The sequence below is a fragment of the Apiospora marii genome, assembly GCF_038362585.1.
Source record: "Apiospora marii strain CBS 49790 chromosome Unknown utg000003l_segment0_segment0, whole genome shotgun sequence".
Classification (NCBI taxonomy): Eukaryota; Fungi; Ascomycota; class Sordariomycetes; order Amphisphaeriales; family Apiosporaceae; genus Apiospora; species Apiospora marii.
In genome coordinates, this window is record NW_027117374.1 from 2,753,112 (window position 1) to 2,767,211 (window position 14,100).

General features: G+C 55.9%; 7 protein-coding genes across 7 annotated transcripts; 4 read left to right on the top strand and 3 right to left on the bottom strand.

Moving 5' to 3' along the window:
- Positions 1–93: 93 nt before the first annotated feature.
- On the bottom strand, positions 94–2,307 carry PG985_004375 (uncharacterized protein; the record flags this gene model as incomplete). The annotated part of the gene is made up of 4 exons (XM_066824144.1): positions 94–1,342; positions 1,432–1,688; positions 1,750–1,991; positions 2,049–2,307. 4 exons carry the CDS (start codon positions 2,305–2,307, stop codon positions 94–96), a joined length of 2,007 nt encoding a protein of 668 aa, XP_066687304.1.
- A 445-nt stretch (positions 2,308–2,752) lies between these two features.
- Positions 2,753–4,331, top strand: PG985_004376 (uncharacterized protein; the record flags this gene model as incomplete). The annotated part of the gene is made up of 3 exons (XM_066824145.1): positions 2,753–2,779; positions 2,873–3,559; positions 3,627–4,331. The coding sequence occupies 3 exons, from the start codon at positions 2,753–2,755 to the stop codon at positions 4,329–4,331; spliced, it is 1,419 nt and encodes a 472-aa protein (XP_066687305.1).
- Positions 4,332–4,579: 248 nt separating this feature from the next.
- PG985_004377 (major facilitator superfamily domain-containing protein) lies at positions 4,580–6,346 on the bottom strand (the record flags this gene model as incomplete). Its single annotated transcript, XM_066824146.1, has 2 exons — positions 4,580–5,189; positions 5,259–6,346. The coding sequence occupies 2 exons, from the start codon at positions 6,344–6,346 to the stop codon at positions 4,580–4,582; spliced, it is 1,698 nt and encodes a 565-aa protein (XP_066687306.1).
- Positions 6,347–8,062: 1,716 nt separating this feature from the next.
- Positions 8,063–8,994, top strand: PG985_004378 (uncharacterized protein; the record flags this gene model as incomplete). Its single annotated transcript, XM_066824147.1, has 2 exons — positions 8,063–8,297; positions 8,366–8,994. The coding sequence occupies 2 exons, from the start codon at positions 8,063–8,065 to the stop codon at positions 8,992–8,994; spliced, it is 864 nt and encodes a 287-aa protein (XP_066687307.1).
- A 150-nt stretch (positions 8,995–9,144) lies between these two features.
- PG985_004379 (uncharacterized protein) lies at positions 9,145–10,561 on the bottom strand (the record flags this gene model as incomplete). Its single annotated transcript, XM_066824148.1, has 2 exons — positions 9,145–9,511; positions 9,645–10,561. 2 exons carry the CDS (start codon positions 10,559–10,561, stop codon positions 9,145–9,147), a joined length of 1,284 nt encoding a protein of 427 aa, XP_066687308.1.
- Positions 10,562–11,482: 921 nt separating this feature from the next.
- PG985_004380 (uncharacterized protein) lies at positions 11,483–12,067 on the top strand (the record flags this gene model as incomplete). Its single annotated transcript, XM_066824149.1, has 1 exon — positions 11,483–12,067. The coding sequence occupies one exon, from the start codon at positions 11,483–11,485 to the stop codon at positions 12,065–12,067; it is 585 nt and encodes a 194-aa protein (XP_066687309.1).
- A 583-nt stretch (positions 12,068–12,650) lies between these two features.
- PG985_004381 (methyltransferase domain-containing protein) lies at positions 12,651–13,919 on the top strand (the record flags this gene model as incomplete). Its single annotated transcript, XM_066824150.1, has 2 exons — positions 12,651–13,050; positions 13,453–13,919. 2 exons carry the CDS (start codon positions 12,651–12,653, stop codon positions 13,917–13,919), a joined length of 867 nt encoding a protein of 288 aa, XP_066687310.1.
- Positions 13,920–14,100: the final 181 nt, after the last annotated feature.

Consider the following 14,100-nt stretch of genomic DNA (forward strand, 5'->3'; position numbering starts at 1 on the left):
GGTGAAGCATCACGCTAATGCCGGTCAAATGATCTCTAGTCTGTACACTGTACATTTACAGTAACAGGTTTCCAGGCACCAGCGCTCTCGCCATTACAATGATAATTTATTCCCAGCCGCAACCTGCCTCAGAATGCCGACCTCCTCCAACTCCTGCATCAACCCCAGCAGCGCGTCATCCATGCCCTTGGGCGCCAACATGGATATCGCAACCGGCAGGTGCCCATTCGCCCCGGTAATCCGGGAGGTGAACTCCACTTCGCCGAGGGGTAAGACGTAATCAGGGCAGCCGGAGCCGTAGCTGAGCGAGTACACCGAAAAGCCATCCCAGAACAGCTTTTTGCTGCCGTCGGCCTCTTGCCTTGACGGTGTGGCCTCGTCGCGATACTGCGGTTGTCCCCAGGCCTGGGGGTAGACCAGTAGTGGAATTGTCGCACCCTCTTCGTTGGTTTCGCCCTCGCCAGCTCCATCCTCCGCATTCGCCTCTTCCAAAGCAGTAAGGGTGGGTGCCGGTAGGAGCACGTTATTCACCCACTGTGCGAAAACGTCCAACACTTCGCGAGAGCGCCGCATCTCCTCGTCCGAGACCCCAGCGCCGTACTCGAGCCTGGCCTTGGTCGTAGGCTCGATGTATGGATGTCCCCTTTCCGGATTGGCGCGCTGGAACTCGGCCACGAAAGGCTGGATGACATCACGCGCCATGGCCCCGTAGACTAGGTTGGGGTACATCTTGCCCGTGTACTTGGCGAGGTCCTGGTGGGTGCTCCTGGGATCAGGGCGGGTGGCGCGCCAGTAGTCGTATAGATTGAGTCCTTGACGTTGAACGGTTAGGTGGGATTCCAGTCTGGCGACGAAGTTTTCAAATATGGCAGCCGCAGGGGTTTGGTTCTCAGGGTTAGTGCTGTCGGGATGGGGAAAGAACTTCGGCGTTTGGCTCATGGGCTCTGAGGGAGGTTCGATGGCATAAAACAACTTGAACTTCCTTCGTCTACTTCCCTTACCCGCCAACCTCTTGTGGGCTTCACCCCGGCTGTCATCGATACCACTCATCATAGCTTTACTCACAGCGCTTGCCACGGAGGCGGAACGCGCAAACACCCCGACGGTGTCAAACTCACGGCAACAGACAAGCGACAAGGAGGATTCAATGGTCCCCAGAGATGGCCGAATCCCAAAGAGGCCGTTGACACCTGCCGGATGCCGGATCGAGCCTCCGGTGTCAGTGCCGACCGTGAAGTCGAGCCAAGAGTAGCTGGCGCATGCGGAGGCGGAGCCCGAACTGGAAGAGGAAGGTTTCTGCCACCCGTCGCCTCTGGCATTGGTGGGCGTGACCTCCTCGAATCTGCAGACTCCTTGTCAGTGCTTCGAGCTCAGTGCTTCGAGCCCATGCCGATTGAAGGAAGGCGTATTAGGGCTGATAAGTATACGCACCGTTCCAGGGGGTCCTGGCCATCGCACCACTGAGTGCATCGGAGCTTGCCAACCATGACAGCCCCTGCGGCCAGGAGGCGCTGAATGCATGGTGCCGTCGTCTCTCTTGGCGGGTACAGATCGCGGTAGTCCTTGCTGCCGTTGCCCGTCTGAAGGCCTTCCGTGTCTATATTGTCCTTGACGCCAAAGCGAAGGCCCGAAAGCGGTTTCTCATTGGTCGCGTCGTTGTAATAGAGCCTTGAAGGGACTGGTATCAACTATGTTGGTTGAGGTAAGTGGTTGGGCCATGCCAGGGTCCATGGTGTAAGATGTACTTACGTCGGAGGCATCGAGCCACCGGAGCGGCTCACTAGTTCGGGTTGGCGCAACGCCTCGAACGAAGGAATTGTTTTGGTCAATGAAAAGTCTTGATACTGCGTACAAATCACCGGTGCTGGTATGGAGCACATAGGGGCCAGGAGTAATGCGCAGGCCTCTTGGGACAGGGAAGCTCGAGGCTTCTGGAAACCTCGTCTGGACTGTCGTAGTCTCTGATGCGTTACCGGATGGGTGAATAATGACTAGAAACAAAGTCAACGTTCCGAGATATCAATTGGTCTTTTCCTAGTAAAGCCTACGTGACAGAAACCCTTGAGACCATACATCGTCTGCCTCGAGCCGTGCTTCAAACTTATTGAGGGTGTCATCTGATAAGATGGTATCGTCGTCAAAGTATGTCGCCGCTAAAAAGCCACAATCTTGGAGCGCTGGTCTTAGAGTGGTCACGGGTTCAGCGTGGAGAAGGTAGGGCTTGTCATCTACATAGATAATGGTGGTGGCGATACTGCCGCCTGAGCTGGCAGTGACCCCTTGATTCAGCTTGACTCGTTCTGACATCCCGGCCATCGGAATGGCAAGGCTGGAATGAGAAATGAGAGGTTCTTTGACAGTGGGAGTTACTTCAGTGTGGGATTGGACAGATAGGTAGGCAGGCGTCCAGGACTCGGTGTGTCCCAGCCCCAGTCCCAGCTGAAGCGGCCTGGGTTCTTAGGGCGCATCGGTGCTCCATTCCCGCGCATGGAGGATTGATTGCTCACAATACAATTGGTTTATACATGCACTAGCATCGACGCCAATGACGCTACGAAGATCATGCCCAAATGAATCCTTGAGGACTGCACTCTCAAGCTACCTTTCGTCCCGTGGATGACTTTTAGCAACAGAGAGGAGAACGCTTGACAGCTGGTCTTGGTATAGGATAATACGAAGATGGCGCATTCCCACCCTTTGTTACTGGGGGGCCCTTAACAACATGCACCTTCGCAGTTGCATCTGCTGAACAATGTCGTTGCGCTCACAGAGCAGCAGGGTCGACCAAAGTCCCAAGCGAACGGCGCAGTCGCGCATGTCGGCCCCCCTGCCAACTACTCTCAGCAGGTTGCTGTAATACGACACCGCGGAGAAGGCCTATCTGAACGACTATGGTGGAGGCGGCAGTCACTTCTCCAAGACTTCGGTCGCTGACGTCTTCGAGGTTCATGAGGGAAAGGGTGGTGTTTTTCATGAGCGCTTGTGCGACAATGAAATCGATAACTGGCTCAAGTCGGACACTAAGGCGCCGCTGAGGGTGCTGTTCATCGATGCCTTACCCGAGCAGCCCGACATGCTGCCCGTTACCGAACCCATCTTCAGACAGGCGGTGGAGTCATTCGATATCAATCCGCGTTTCATCGACAACCTGGGCAGGCAGCACATGCCTGGTCGCGAGATTCGACGCCGCAGTGACGGGTCCAGCAGGCACGAAATGTGGTATACCGCCGTTCTAAGGCGGGACGGCTCAAGCCTCAATTATAAAAATGTCAATCATATCGTTGAACTCACCCGTCAATATGCATACTGGCAGAGGTTATGCGTCTGGGCTGATTATTGTCAACGGCCGGGGAAAGAAGGACAGGGTGGCGCAACAATAACGTACATGATCTTGCGCTGTCCCCGCGATATCAAGCAGGCCTTCACCAACACCTTTCTGGGAGAGGCGGGCCTCAAGCTTTTGGAGCATCCCATGTCAGTTCACGCATTCGTCATGGACAAAGCCATATTATCCACCTGGGACTTCTTATCGCATATGTCAGGTCCATTATACAACTTGGTGAGTCTGTTTCATAACCGCCCCGTCAATTGGAGTTCCCAGGATTTTGCTTAACATGAGGCAATAGGAAAACAAAGCCTCAGAACTCCAGACCCCAAACGATTACGCCGAACGTTCGCGGGCCTTTCTGGCGCTGTCGCGGCAGATCTACCAAGTCTCGACTGACTATGACATTTTGCAGGCCAGCGCCGAGCACCTCAAGTCGCAAAGCAAGTGGTTCAGCGACACCGACCGGAAGCATTCCCCCACCGACGAAGACATGGAAGAAGGGCAGGATACCCATACCGCCCTGGACGACATCTTCAGCCAGATGCTCAGCGAAGTCAGCCTCCTGCGCACGTACTCGAACCTGTACCTGGAGCGCAGCAAGATCGGGATCGACGAGTGCTACGCAATGACGAACCAGCGCGACAGCGAGCTCAACATCGGCATCGCGCAGGCCTCGAACCAGGACAACGCGTCGCTGCGCATCATCCAGGTGCTCTCCACCATCTTCCTGCCCGGGTCCTTCGTCAGCGGCCTTTTCGGCATGGGCTTCTTCTCCACCTCGGATGACGGCGTCTTTGTTGTCAACAGCCGTTGGTGGATCTACCTCGCCGTCTCGGTCCCGCTGACCTCCGTCGTCTTCGTCGTCATGGTGTATTACCAGTGGCGGGATGGGACCAAGGCCGAGCAGGAGTGGAGTCGGCGAATCAGCCATGTGGCCCCGAGCGACGCGGAGCTGGAGGAGGCTTTCCCCCGTCGCAATGCTTCTGGTAGAAAACGGCGATGATGGGAGAGGGTAGTGACTGAGAATAGAGCGTTGTTCCAATTTGAAGGCAGATTCAGGTCAATGCGAATTAAAGGAAATAAAAGAACTGGCTTTCATTCCAAGTCAATTTGGCGCGGATTCCCGTTCTCTTAGAGCTGGCATCTCAAGTGGGAGACTTCGTGATTCGGCAATTGGCTGCCACGAATTCATTATCACTTGACAGACTTGAAAAACCCCAAGATTAAAAGCGTGCTGGCCAAGATTATCGCCTACTCGTTTTTCTTGCCGACGGAGCCGCCTTTCCTAAACCCAAAGTAGGAGACGAACACCACCAACCCCGTGGCGGCGAAGATGGTCCAGAACGCCGCGCGGTACCCCTCCATGAGTGCCGCCTTGCTGTCAGCAGAGCGTGAATGATCCGTGACGGAAGCTGCGATTGCCGCGGTCACGGCGAGCCCAACGCTGTTGCCAAATTGGGCGACTTCATTGAACACACCGCCGGCCAGCGACTGGAGCTCTGGAGGAAATGCCTCCGAAATGACGAGGTTGGATGCGGTAAATAGCACTATTGATATATTAGCATTGCTGGGTCTGTAGGGGGGAGGGCAACAGCCGGGGAAAATGAACTTGCCGTCAGGGTTCATAGGTGATAGCAGCAGTGCCCAGAAGGGGGCAAACCAGTAGTTCTCGCCTACGTTTATGGTCGCCATGAGAATTGGGGGAATCACCGTAATCACTGCCGAGAAAGTTGTCAAGGTTCGCACTTCCACGCGAGAGATCAAATACGCTGTCGCGATATTGGTGAGCGCCCCTAAGATCGGATGGGGGATGAACCGTAGTGAGCTCTGCAGCGCACTAAGACCCTCTATTTCTTGAAAGCTGGAGGGACTTATTAGTACACCTGTGCACGCATCATTCGCCCCTCCGGGCCGCACATATTGAACTTACTAGAGGGTAGTGAAGTACTCCAGACCATTCAATGCCGCCCAGCCGAAGAACACGTTAATACAGACCGACGTAAACGTCGCATTACGCCAGAGCCGGTTCGGGATCAGGGCCGGCCGCCCTTTGAGAGTCTGCCAGTGCATCCAGAACGGGAAGGCAATCAGCAGCGCCAGCGATACAGCCAGGAGCGCAGCGTTCTGAGCGTAGCCGATGCTGAGGTAAGACGACGTCGTCATCGCCAGGACGTACATGAGCAGGCCCAGCGCGGCGCTGAGCATGATGGCGCCGACCCAGTCGATCTCGACGAGGCGCGCCATCAACGTCTGACCCGTCCGCACCGGCTTGTGGGGCAGTGACCAGATAGACGCCGTCGACAGGACGAAGTTGATGCCGGCCATCATAAAGTACGCCCAGCGCCAGCCGATGGTGTCGGTGAAGACGCCACCGAGCACGAGCCCCAGCGCGAAGCCGAGCGGCTGGCCCATGCCGTTCATGGCGAAGGCGACGTTGCGCCAGGTGCCCTTGTGGGGGAAGGTCAGGGTGATGAGCCCGACAGCCGTCGGCAGGCACATGGCGATGGAGGCGCCCAGCAGCGTCCGCAGCGCAATGAGCTGGCCGCCCGTCCGCGCGAACCCCAGCGCCACCGTGAAGGCGCAGAAGAGGTAGCTGCCGGCCACCCACATGGGCTTGGCGCCCACGACGCTGTCGGCCAGCGCGCCGAAGATGAGCAACAGGCACCCCGCGGCGAGCGCGTAGACGGCCGCGGGCCAGAGCTCGAGGCCCCGCTGCAGGTCCACGTCGCGCGCGATCTGCGGGATCGCGGACACCAGGATCCCGGAGCCCATGGTGTTGAGGAAGCTGATGCCGGCGAGCGTCGCGATGACCGTGATGCCCCGGACCTTGGAGGTCTTGGTGGGGATGTCTCCGGCGGCTACACTCTGTGTTGCTGAAACTCTTGCCGCATCAGGGTGTCCTGTGGCCGCATTTGGTGGCATTGACGGGATACCTGCCTTCCCGGTGCTGCTAGACACGAGCCCACGGTCTGACATTGGCGCCAATTCTATAGTCAAGGCACTGGTGGACGACGTCATTGTCGCGGATCAGAACTCATGCAATCTGTGGATAGGATCCTCAGAGACGAATCCGCCAGTGTGATATATGGTAGAATAGGTGATTGTATTGGATGTCGCAACGGGAAAAGAAGTTGTTGGCTGGTACGGGCAAGCCAAGGAAAGTGCAATGTACACAGGAAATGTCTCTGCGGATCTGTTTCTCCTGCGTGAAAGTCAAGGCCAGAGTTGGGTAGAATCATTCGGGGGTGCATCGGGTTGAACTGATTACCGTCTTACCCCCAATTCCTTTCAAGAACGGGGTTTGTCAGCAATGATGACAATGCGGCTAGGCGACCTGATAATGCGTTGCTATTGATAACGCGTCTTTGGGTTGAGCTGGCTCGATGTGAACGATGCCCGGGTTTCAGCTGACCCCCATATCACTTTAGCTCATCGCATGTCAAATACGCACGAGCCACCCGCCAAGCCAGTAGTGACAGGCGTTGAGCTTACTACCTATACTGAGCATATACTGAAAATATACCCTAGAGAGAGCCCTGGAGAGAGCCCTGGAGAGAGTCCTGGAGAGAGCCCTGGAGAGCCCTGGAGAGCCCTAGAGAGCCCTAGAGAGCCCTAGAAAAGGGGTATATACCTAGCATATACTAGCATATATTGAGCATAGGTAACCGGTTAAGGTTAGAGTGGTTAGGGTTAATGGTTAGGGTTAGGATAGGGCTAGAATAGGGTCAGGGTTGGTTAGGTATCGGGTTCTGGTATATAAACTTATATTTCGGGTGCTATATAATTTCGTATCTCTCTATATACTACTCTATATACCTACATATATTAAGTATAGGTAGGAAGCTTAACGCCTGTCACTACTAGCTTAACGGGTGGCTCGTGCGTATTTAACATGCGATAAGCTAAAGTAATATAGGGGTCAGCTGATAGCTTAACGATGCCGTCATATTGGCGTGGGCAAAGCTGGTCTAGCGGGCAACGACACTACTTCCGTTAGGACTGTGGAATAACCAGTCTTATGCTGCAACGCTCGTACACCGTCTAGTGGTATAATCAAAGAAAATGGACACTGAAATAAACGATGGAGATTGGGAATTATGATCAAATAAAAACCTAGTTGTTCCATCGGCCGTTGTTCAAAGTGTTGAGGAATTGATGAAAGTTTGGCTGTTTAGATGGTGCCATTGGCAAGTCGCGATCCTGACAATGATTCTTCTGGTGCTGTCACTTCGTGCATGATTTGACGTGCTGCAACTTGGTAAGCTCAGAAACGCGGGATCTACCGGGACCAGCGACATGGGATATGTTGTCTTTTTCTTAGCTGATCATCTCATGGAAATGATTCTAGACCCCGGATATTATTAGATGAAGAATTGAGGTTTGAGTTTCCATCCCAAAATTGACAGGCAGGCCCCCCCTGGAGGGCATGACTCGGCAGCAGCCGCACACCCCCGACTTACTTTCCAAGCCCCCGTGTTATTCAATGCTCCGCCCATAACCATGTGCTTGTTTCCATGGTGTTGAGAACCATGTACAGCCTCACGTAGTAGGAAAGATGCGCATATAAGATTCGAGAAGTTCCTGTCTTCTGTCTTCGAGTTCTCCAACTCACTGCGTCTTTCCAGTATCACATTCACTACATTCCTTTCATCAATTGAAGTCGCGGCATCATCCAACTACAATACACTCTCTTTTCAGAGCCCGCCCTTCAAATCCAAATTCAACTCCTTCACGATGCGCTCTACCATCTACTCCAGCGCCATCTCGTGCCTCGCAGCCGTGGCCGCGGCGCAAACTGCCCCGATCTGGGAAACCCTGCCCCCAACGCCCCAGCTGCCGGGGAGCCCCGCCGGAACCCTGTCTGACATCAATGGCGTCAAGATCTGGCACGCCGAGTTCGGCACTGCCGTCGACGGCCAAGTCCCGGTCCTGATGTTGCACGGCGGCTTCGGCAACTCGGACTACTACGGTAAGCAAGCTGTCCATCCCCAAAATCCCATACATCCGCAACGCTAACCCAGTGGGCTCGTTCTACAGGCGACGTAGTCAAGACCCTCATGGCCAAGCACCACGTCATCGTCATGGACACGCGCGGCCACGGCCGCAGCACCATGGACAGCACGCCCTTCACGTACGAACTGTACGCGAGCGACGCCGCGGCCCTGCTCGAGACGCTGAACATCCCCAAGGCGGCGTGGGTGGGCTGGAGCGACATGGCCATCGGCACGTTCGCGGCGCTGATGGACAGCAACAACAGCACGCTCGTGGACCGGGCCTTCGCCTTCGGCGGCGGCCACAACCCGCAGTCGACCAACTCGACCTTCTCGTCGAGCGCGACGTACGCGGCCTTCATCGGGCGCGCGACCAAGGAGTACGCGGCGCTGCAGCCGCAGGGGGACCTCAAGGCGTTCGCGGCCGCGGTCGAGACGTTGGAGGGGGGGCAGCCCAACTGGACCGAGGCGGACTTTGCCAAGATCAAGCTCGGGGCCAAGGTCACCATCGCCGACGGACAGTACGAGGAGGCTGTCGTCCTGGCGGAGCCGGCGCTGCTCAATAGCTGGATCGCCGGGAGCCAGCGCGTCACTTTGACCAACGTCAGTCACTTCGCCCCCGTCCAGGACCCGGACCAGTTCGCCGCCAAGGTCGAGGAGTTCCTCGCGGCATAGAGTCTCGAGAAGAAAAGTAGATAGGTAGCCTCCAATCAAACGCACAATCGTGTTCCTTCACTGTACTTTCTCTTTCGCATGTATGGCGTGGAAAGGCCAGGATAGTGGAAATTATTTGATGGTATCTCGATACGCTGATTAAATCCGAGGCTAAAGACTCGATGATTGTATGTCAATCCGGTACATCCAACTCCAATGGTTCCGCGGGTCTCTCGCCAACTTCCCCATCATCTCTACGTTCTCATCCTCAGGACCGGCGCTCGCGATACCGTGCTCAATGGCCAGTCTCGCGTACTTGGTGGCCAGGCGCGCCTCGCCGACGAAGCTGTACTCCAGGGCTGCCATCGTGTACGCCTCGTAGAGAGCGTACCACAGCTTTTCCTGGTGATACAGCGAGACCAGCAGCTCGGCGGCCTGCGGCGTGGCTTTGGAGTGCCGCGAACGGTCTTGGAACTCCTTGATGAGCTTTTGGATCTGCAGGATGCGCTCATCAGACGCCTTGATCTGATGGCGGTTCCTGGAGCAAAATTCGCAAGTACATCCGAAGTGCCACATGCTCTCGATCTTCTTCTGTCGCCGCCGATATGTTTGGAATGCGCTATGCTTGGGTCAATTCGTCATTCCTTGAACACGGGCACTGGGTGGCCTACTTGATATACGAGACCGTGATCTCTTCTCCGGGGTAGATGTCTCTCACCGCGTATACATGCTGAGTCATGGTACGAGGATCGAAGTAGTATTGGGCGTTTGGCCGGCATGCATGGTTTAGCCGCGAAACTATCGAGTCTTGGTCAGTCCATGCTATGGTCCGTACTCGTATGCGGAAGTACTCACTATCAGGGAAGACGGCAAGCCAGCTTTTCTCGCCCTCGTCATCTTGGACATCCCCAACCATGTCAAGTTCAAACGAGTTGACGTCGAGAATCTTCTCGACTCGCTCCGACAGGGAAGCAACATCGTCGTGAGTAGTCAACTTCAGGAATGCCGTCCTCAGAACGGGCGGAAGTCGTTCGACTGCCTGGAGTCTCAGCGTGGTTGCTTGGTCTTCGGGCAGCTCGAAGATCCGGTTATCCTGGACCACTGCCGGGGTTGCGCTCATCACATGGTCACCCAGACCGAGATGGCCCGTAGCGATTACACCCATGCCCTTCCCGGGGATCGCTCGCACCTCCCATTTCGGATTGGTGGCCAGGTTCAACCGTTCGGTCTGGCTGTGGATCATTGGGTCTGTCAATGAAGTTGACTGTGCGAGCCGGGCTGCCCGCTTGGGGCTGGTCAAGAAAGCAATCCCTTGACCGTTGCCGAAGCTTGGATTGGAGTAGATGCAGACCTCCTGGGATAGATTCCCGATACAAGACCCGGAGACAAGCTCTAGCGGAGAACGTTCAGTCGCCGCCCATTCTGGTGTCAGACTCAGGGTGTCTCGGTGCCAGGGGCAGAATGAACCAGTAGATGAGGTGAAATGTGAAAACTGGCCATCGTGCTGCCCTGTAAATTCCACAAGCTTGCAGTAGACCTGTGTCAGTGGCGCACAGAAAAGCGTGAATATGGTATGTGTTCGTCTCATGGCGATGGTTGATCTACACAACTCCACAAATGACATTCAACCAGGACGGAGAGGCCTCATATATAGTATTTATAGCCAACCCGAGATGGGCCTCTTCTGAGGGCCTGGTACAATGTATTCCCCAAAACTGAACATGCCGCGACTGGAATTGAGCCGTGAGGTTAGTGCGCATAATGAAACGGCGAGCCCTGGTCTCTCGCGATCCAAACATATTCATGAACCTTCAACCTGGGAAAAGGGTATTTACGGCGTTCTCGGATCCCGTCAAGGCCCAGAGCGGTCTATTCCGGAGGCGTCGTTGAGGCCTGTGGTTGGGCCAAAGGGTTTCGGTTTCTCGCATAGTGGCCTGTCAGATGCGGGATGGTCCCGTTGGAGCGTCTGCCAAGCGATGTCACTCTGAGGACGTTTCGAAACGCAGCGCTCATCGCACGACTCAAGCTTTCGACGAGGAACCCGACTGAATGGCCCTGATCGGAGGTGTCAATTGTGTCAATCCTGTCCGATTGTGGTCGGGGTCACACCCCAACCGAAGCTGACTAACCATTGGTTGCGACGTCGAGGATGCAAACTTGAAACTGCACTGGGACATGCGAATGAGGGGTTTACAGGCACCTCGCCATGCGATGCCACCATAAAACGCGCGTCGGCAAGTTACGTCATGTATTATCCCATCCATTGAAGTAGAAGCGGGAGTCTCAGGTTCGTCACGCGCAAATTACACAGGAACTGAAGACAAACATCCCATACTTGGAATATCTCAATCGAAAACTCTATTATTATCTACGTTGTACATCTATTCATTGGACTGAGAGAACCGCCCTAAACGTTAGACCAGACCACCCACCCCGGATTCCCCAGTCACCATCAGCCAGATCCACCCGCACCAACCAACGGTACGAGACGATACCTAAGTACGATACGATGGCGTCGTCGGAACTAGCCCCGCGCCTCCAGCTGGTGCCCATCCTGCGCGCCGTCCTGCTCGTCTTCGGCGTCTTCGCCCTGCTCAACGGCCACTCCTACATCGGCGCCTTCTACCGCTTCTCCGACGTCCGCGCCGCCTTCGCCGTCTGCTGGACCGTCGTGGCCTGGAACGTCGTCTGCGTCGTCGCCGTCGCCGTGCACCCCCACCTGCAGCGCCTGGCCGGCGGCCTGCCCTTCCCCGTCAAGGTCACGGTGCGGGGCCGCGCCCTGCTCTCGTACGGCGACCAGGACGAGAGCGGCGACGGCCTCTTCGCACCCCTCACGGCCAAGCTGTTCCTGGCCTTTGTGGACGTCGTGCTGGCCACGCTGGTCCTGGGCTTCATGCTCGCGGCGGGCGACAAGACCGTCGACTGCATCATGTGCATCGACGGCCAGCTTCATGTGCAGGCCTGGGTCCGCAACATCTGGCTCACTGTCGTCATCTTTGAGTACGCATTAGCCCTGTTCCAGTCGTTGGAGGGCGCGAGCATCTGGTACAAGCAGAGATACATCAACAAGAGAGGACACATCAGCCTGGCTTAAGATCCAGTAGAGCGGACTTCCTCCCTGGCGGAGGTGACGAAGTCGGCAGCCGGGTGAATCTGCCGACACCTTGTAACCTACAAATTAGGTTATGATTTTTTTTGACCTGTGTCATCCCAACATTGAAAGCGTGAGAGACTTCATACACCAAAAATGGTAAAACGGCCGAGACAATGCGCTGGCTTCCACACGCAACTAGAATTGATTCGCAGGCCACGAACATGTACTCCAGCTTGACAGACGACAATGCATATTTATTGTTACGGGAACGGGTTACCTAACTACCTCATTGTTACCAAGACGCCCAGGGTGATGCGCACCCAAGCGGCACAGTTTCTGTAGGTGTGATGCAGCGGGGTAATTGAACCTGCATGTGAGATATACTTATGCTCCGACACGTCTGCGTGTGCGCTGCCGCTTCTGCGGTGTGACCAGGAACGCCTCTTTTTTGTTTGCGCTTTCACTTCAGCAGCGCCACGAACAAACTACTCACTTTGACTCGTTGCACCCATTGATTGATTGTTCGATCTAGAGAGAGAAAGCGCGCGCCAGCCAGCCAGCCCAGCCCAGCCCGCCAGCAGCCATGGACCCTGCAGCACTGTTTGACAGCCCCCGCGAGGTGACGAACTCGTCCATCTCGGACCCGGCCTCACAGGTGGGCGTCGGCGGCCGGACGTACCAGGCCTACCGCGAGGACACGTACTACCTGCCCAACGACGCCGACGAGCAGGACCGCCTCGACTTCCAGCACGAGATGACGTCCATCCTGCTCGACAAGCAGCTCAGCGTCGCGCCCGTGCAGGACCCCAAGTACGTCCTCGACGTCGCGACGGGCACGGGCATTTGGGCGCTCGACTATGCCACCGAGAACCCCGACTGCCAGGTCATTGGCACCGACCTGAGCCTGATCCAGCCCGACATGGAGGCTACGGTGCCCAACTGCAGGTTCGTTCGCGAGGACTCGGAAGATCCTTGGACTTACGGTGAGTGTTTATTTTTCCTTTTCTTTTTCTCCCTATCCCTTGCTCCGTTTTAGCTCGATGTTTCGGTGGTTATCATTGGGGTACGCTCTTAGCAAGCAAACAAGCAAGCTGTCGGTTACCCTAAACAGTAACCAACCCCCACTGTACCGAACGTTTGGGTCGTCTCACTCATGCACGATTGGATACAACTCTGACCCCGTGGCTGACATGCAAGGAACCACAAGACCACAAATTCGATTATGTACATCTTCGCTACGTGGTGACGTGCTTCAGAGACCATCGGACAATAATGCGCCACGCATTTGAGAACCGTGGGTGTGCCCCCTCGAGACTACAGTATAAGTCTGAACGGCGCAAAACGCTGAGGCCGATCTTGCATTGGGAAACGCGACATGCACCCAGCTAACCGCATTACATACGCAGTGAACCCCGGCGGCTGGATCGAGTACGTCGACCAGTCCGTGGAGCCGATGCGGCACGGCGGCACCGCCGAGGGCTCGGTCTGGCACCACTACGTGACGACGTTCCTCGACACCATGGCCAAGCTCGGGCGGGACCTGCAGTGCCCGCGCAAGTACAAGCAGTGGCTCGAGGAGGTTGGCTTCGTCAACGTGCAGGAGCAGCTCGTCCCGATCCCCATGAGCCCGTGGCCCTCAAACCCCAAACTCAAGCTGGTCGGCAGCTACAACCTGGCCAAGGTCCGCACGGGCGACCTCCAGGTGGCGAAGCCCATCTTCCTCCGCAACGGCATGTCGGACCTGGAGTACGAGGAGCTGGCCAACAAGGTCCGGCTGGAGATTACGGATCGGAATAATCAGTATTACATCCTCCTGGTGGTCGTGTACGGGCAGAAGCCTCCTGCAGGGTAGGCAGTCGATGGGCTATGGACGCCAAGGGGGCCATAAGGATCACTGGGATACGACCCATCACGACATGATGCCTTATTACTTTATGATATTTTTTCAAGATTTCACGCCCTATATAGAGTCATTGCTTCATTTTGAGTATACCGGAGTGTTCATTGGCATGGAACATGAGACATTGTATCTA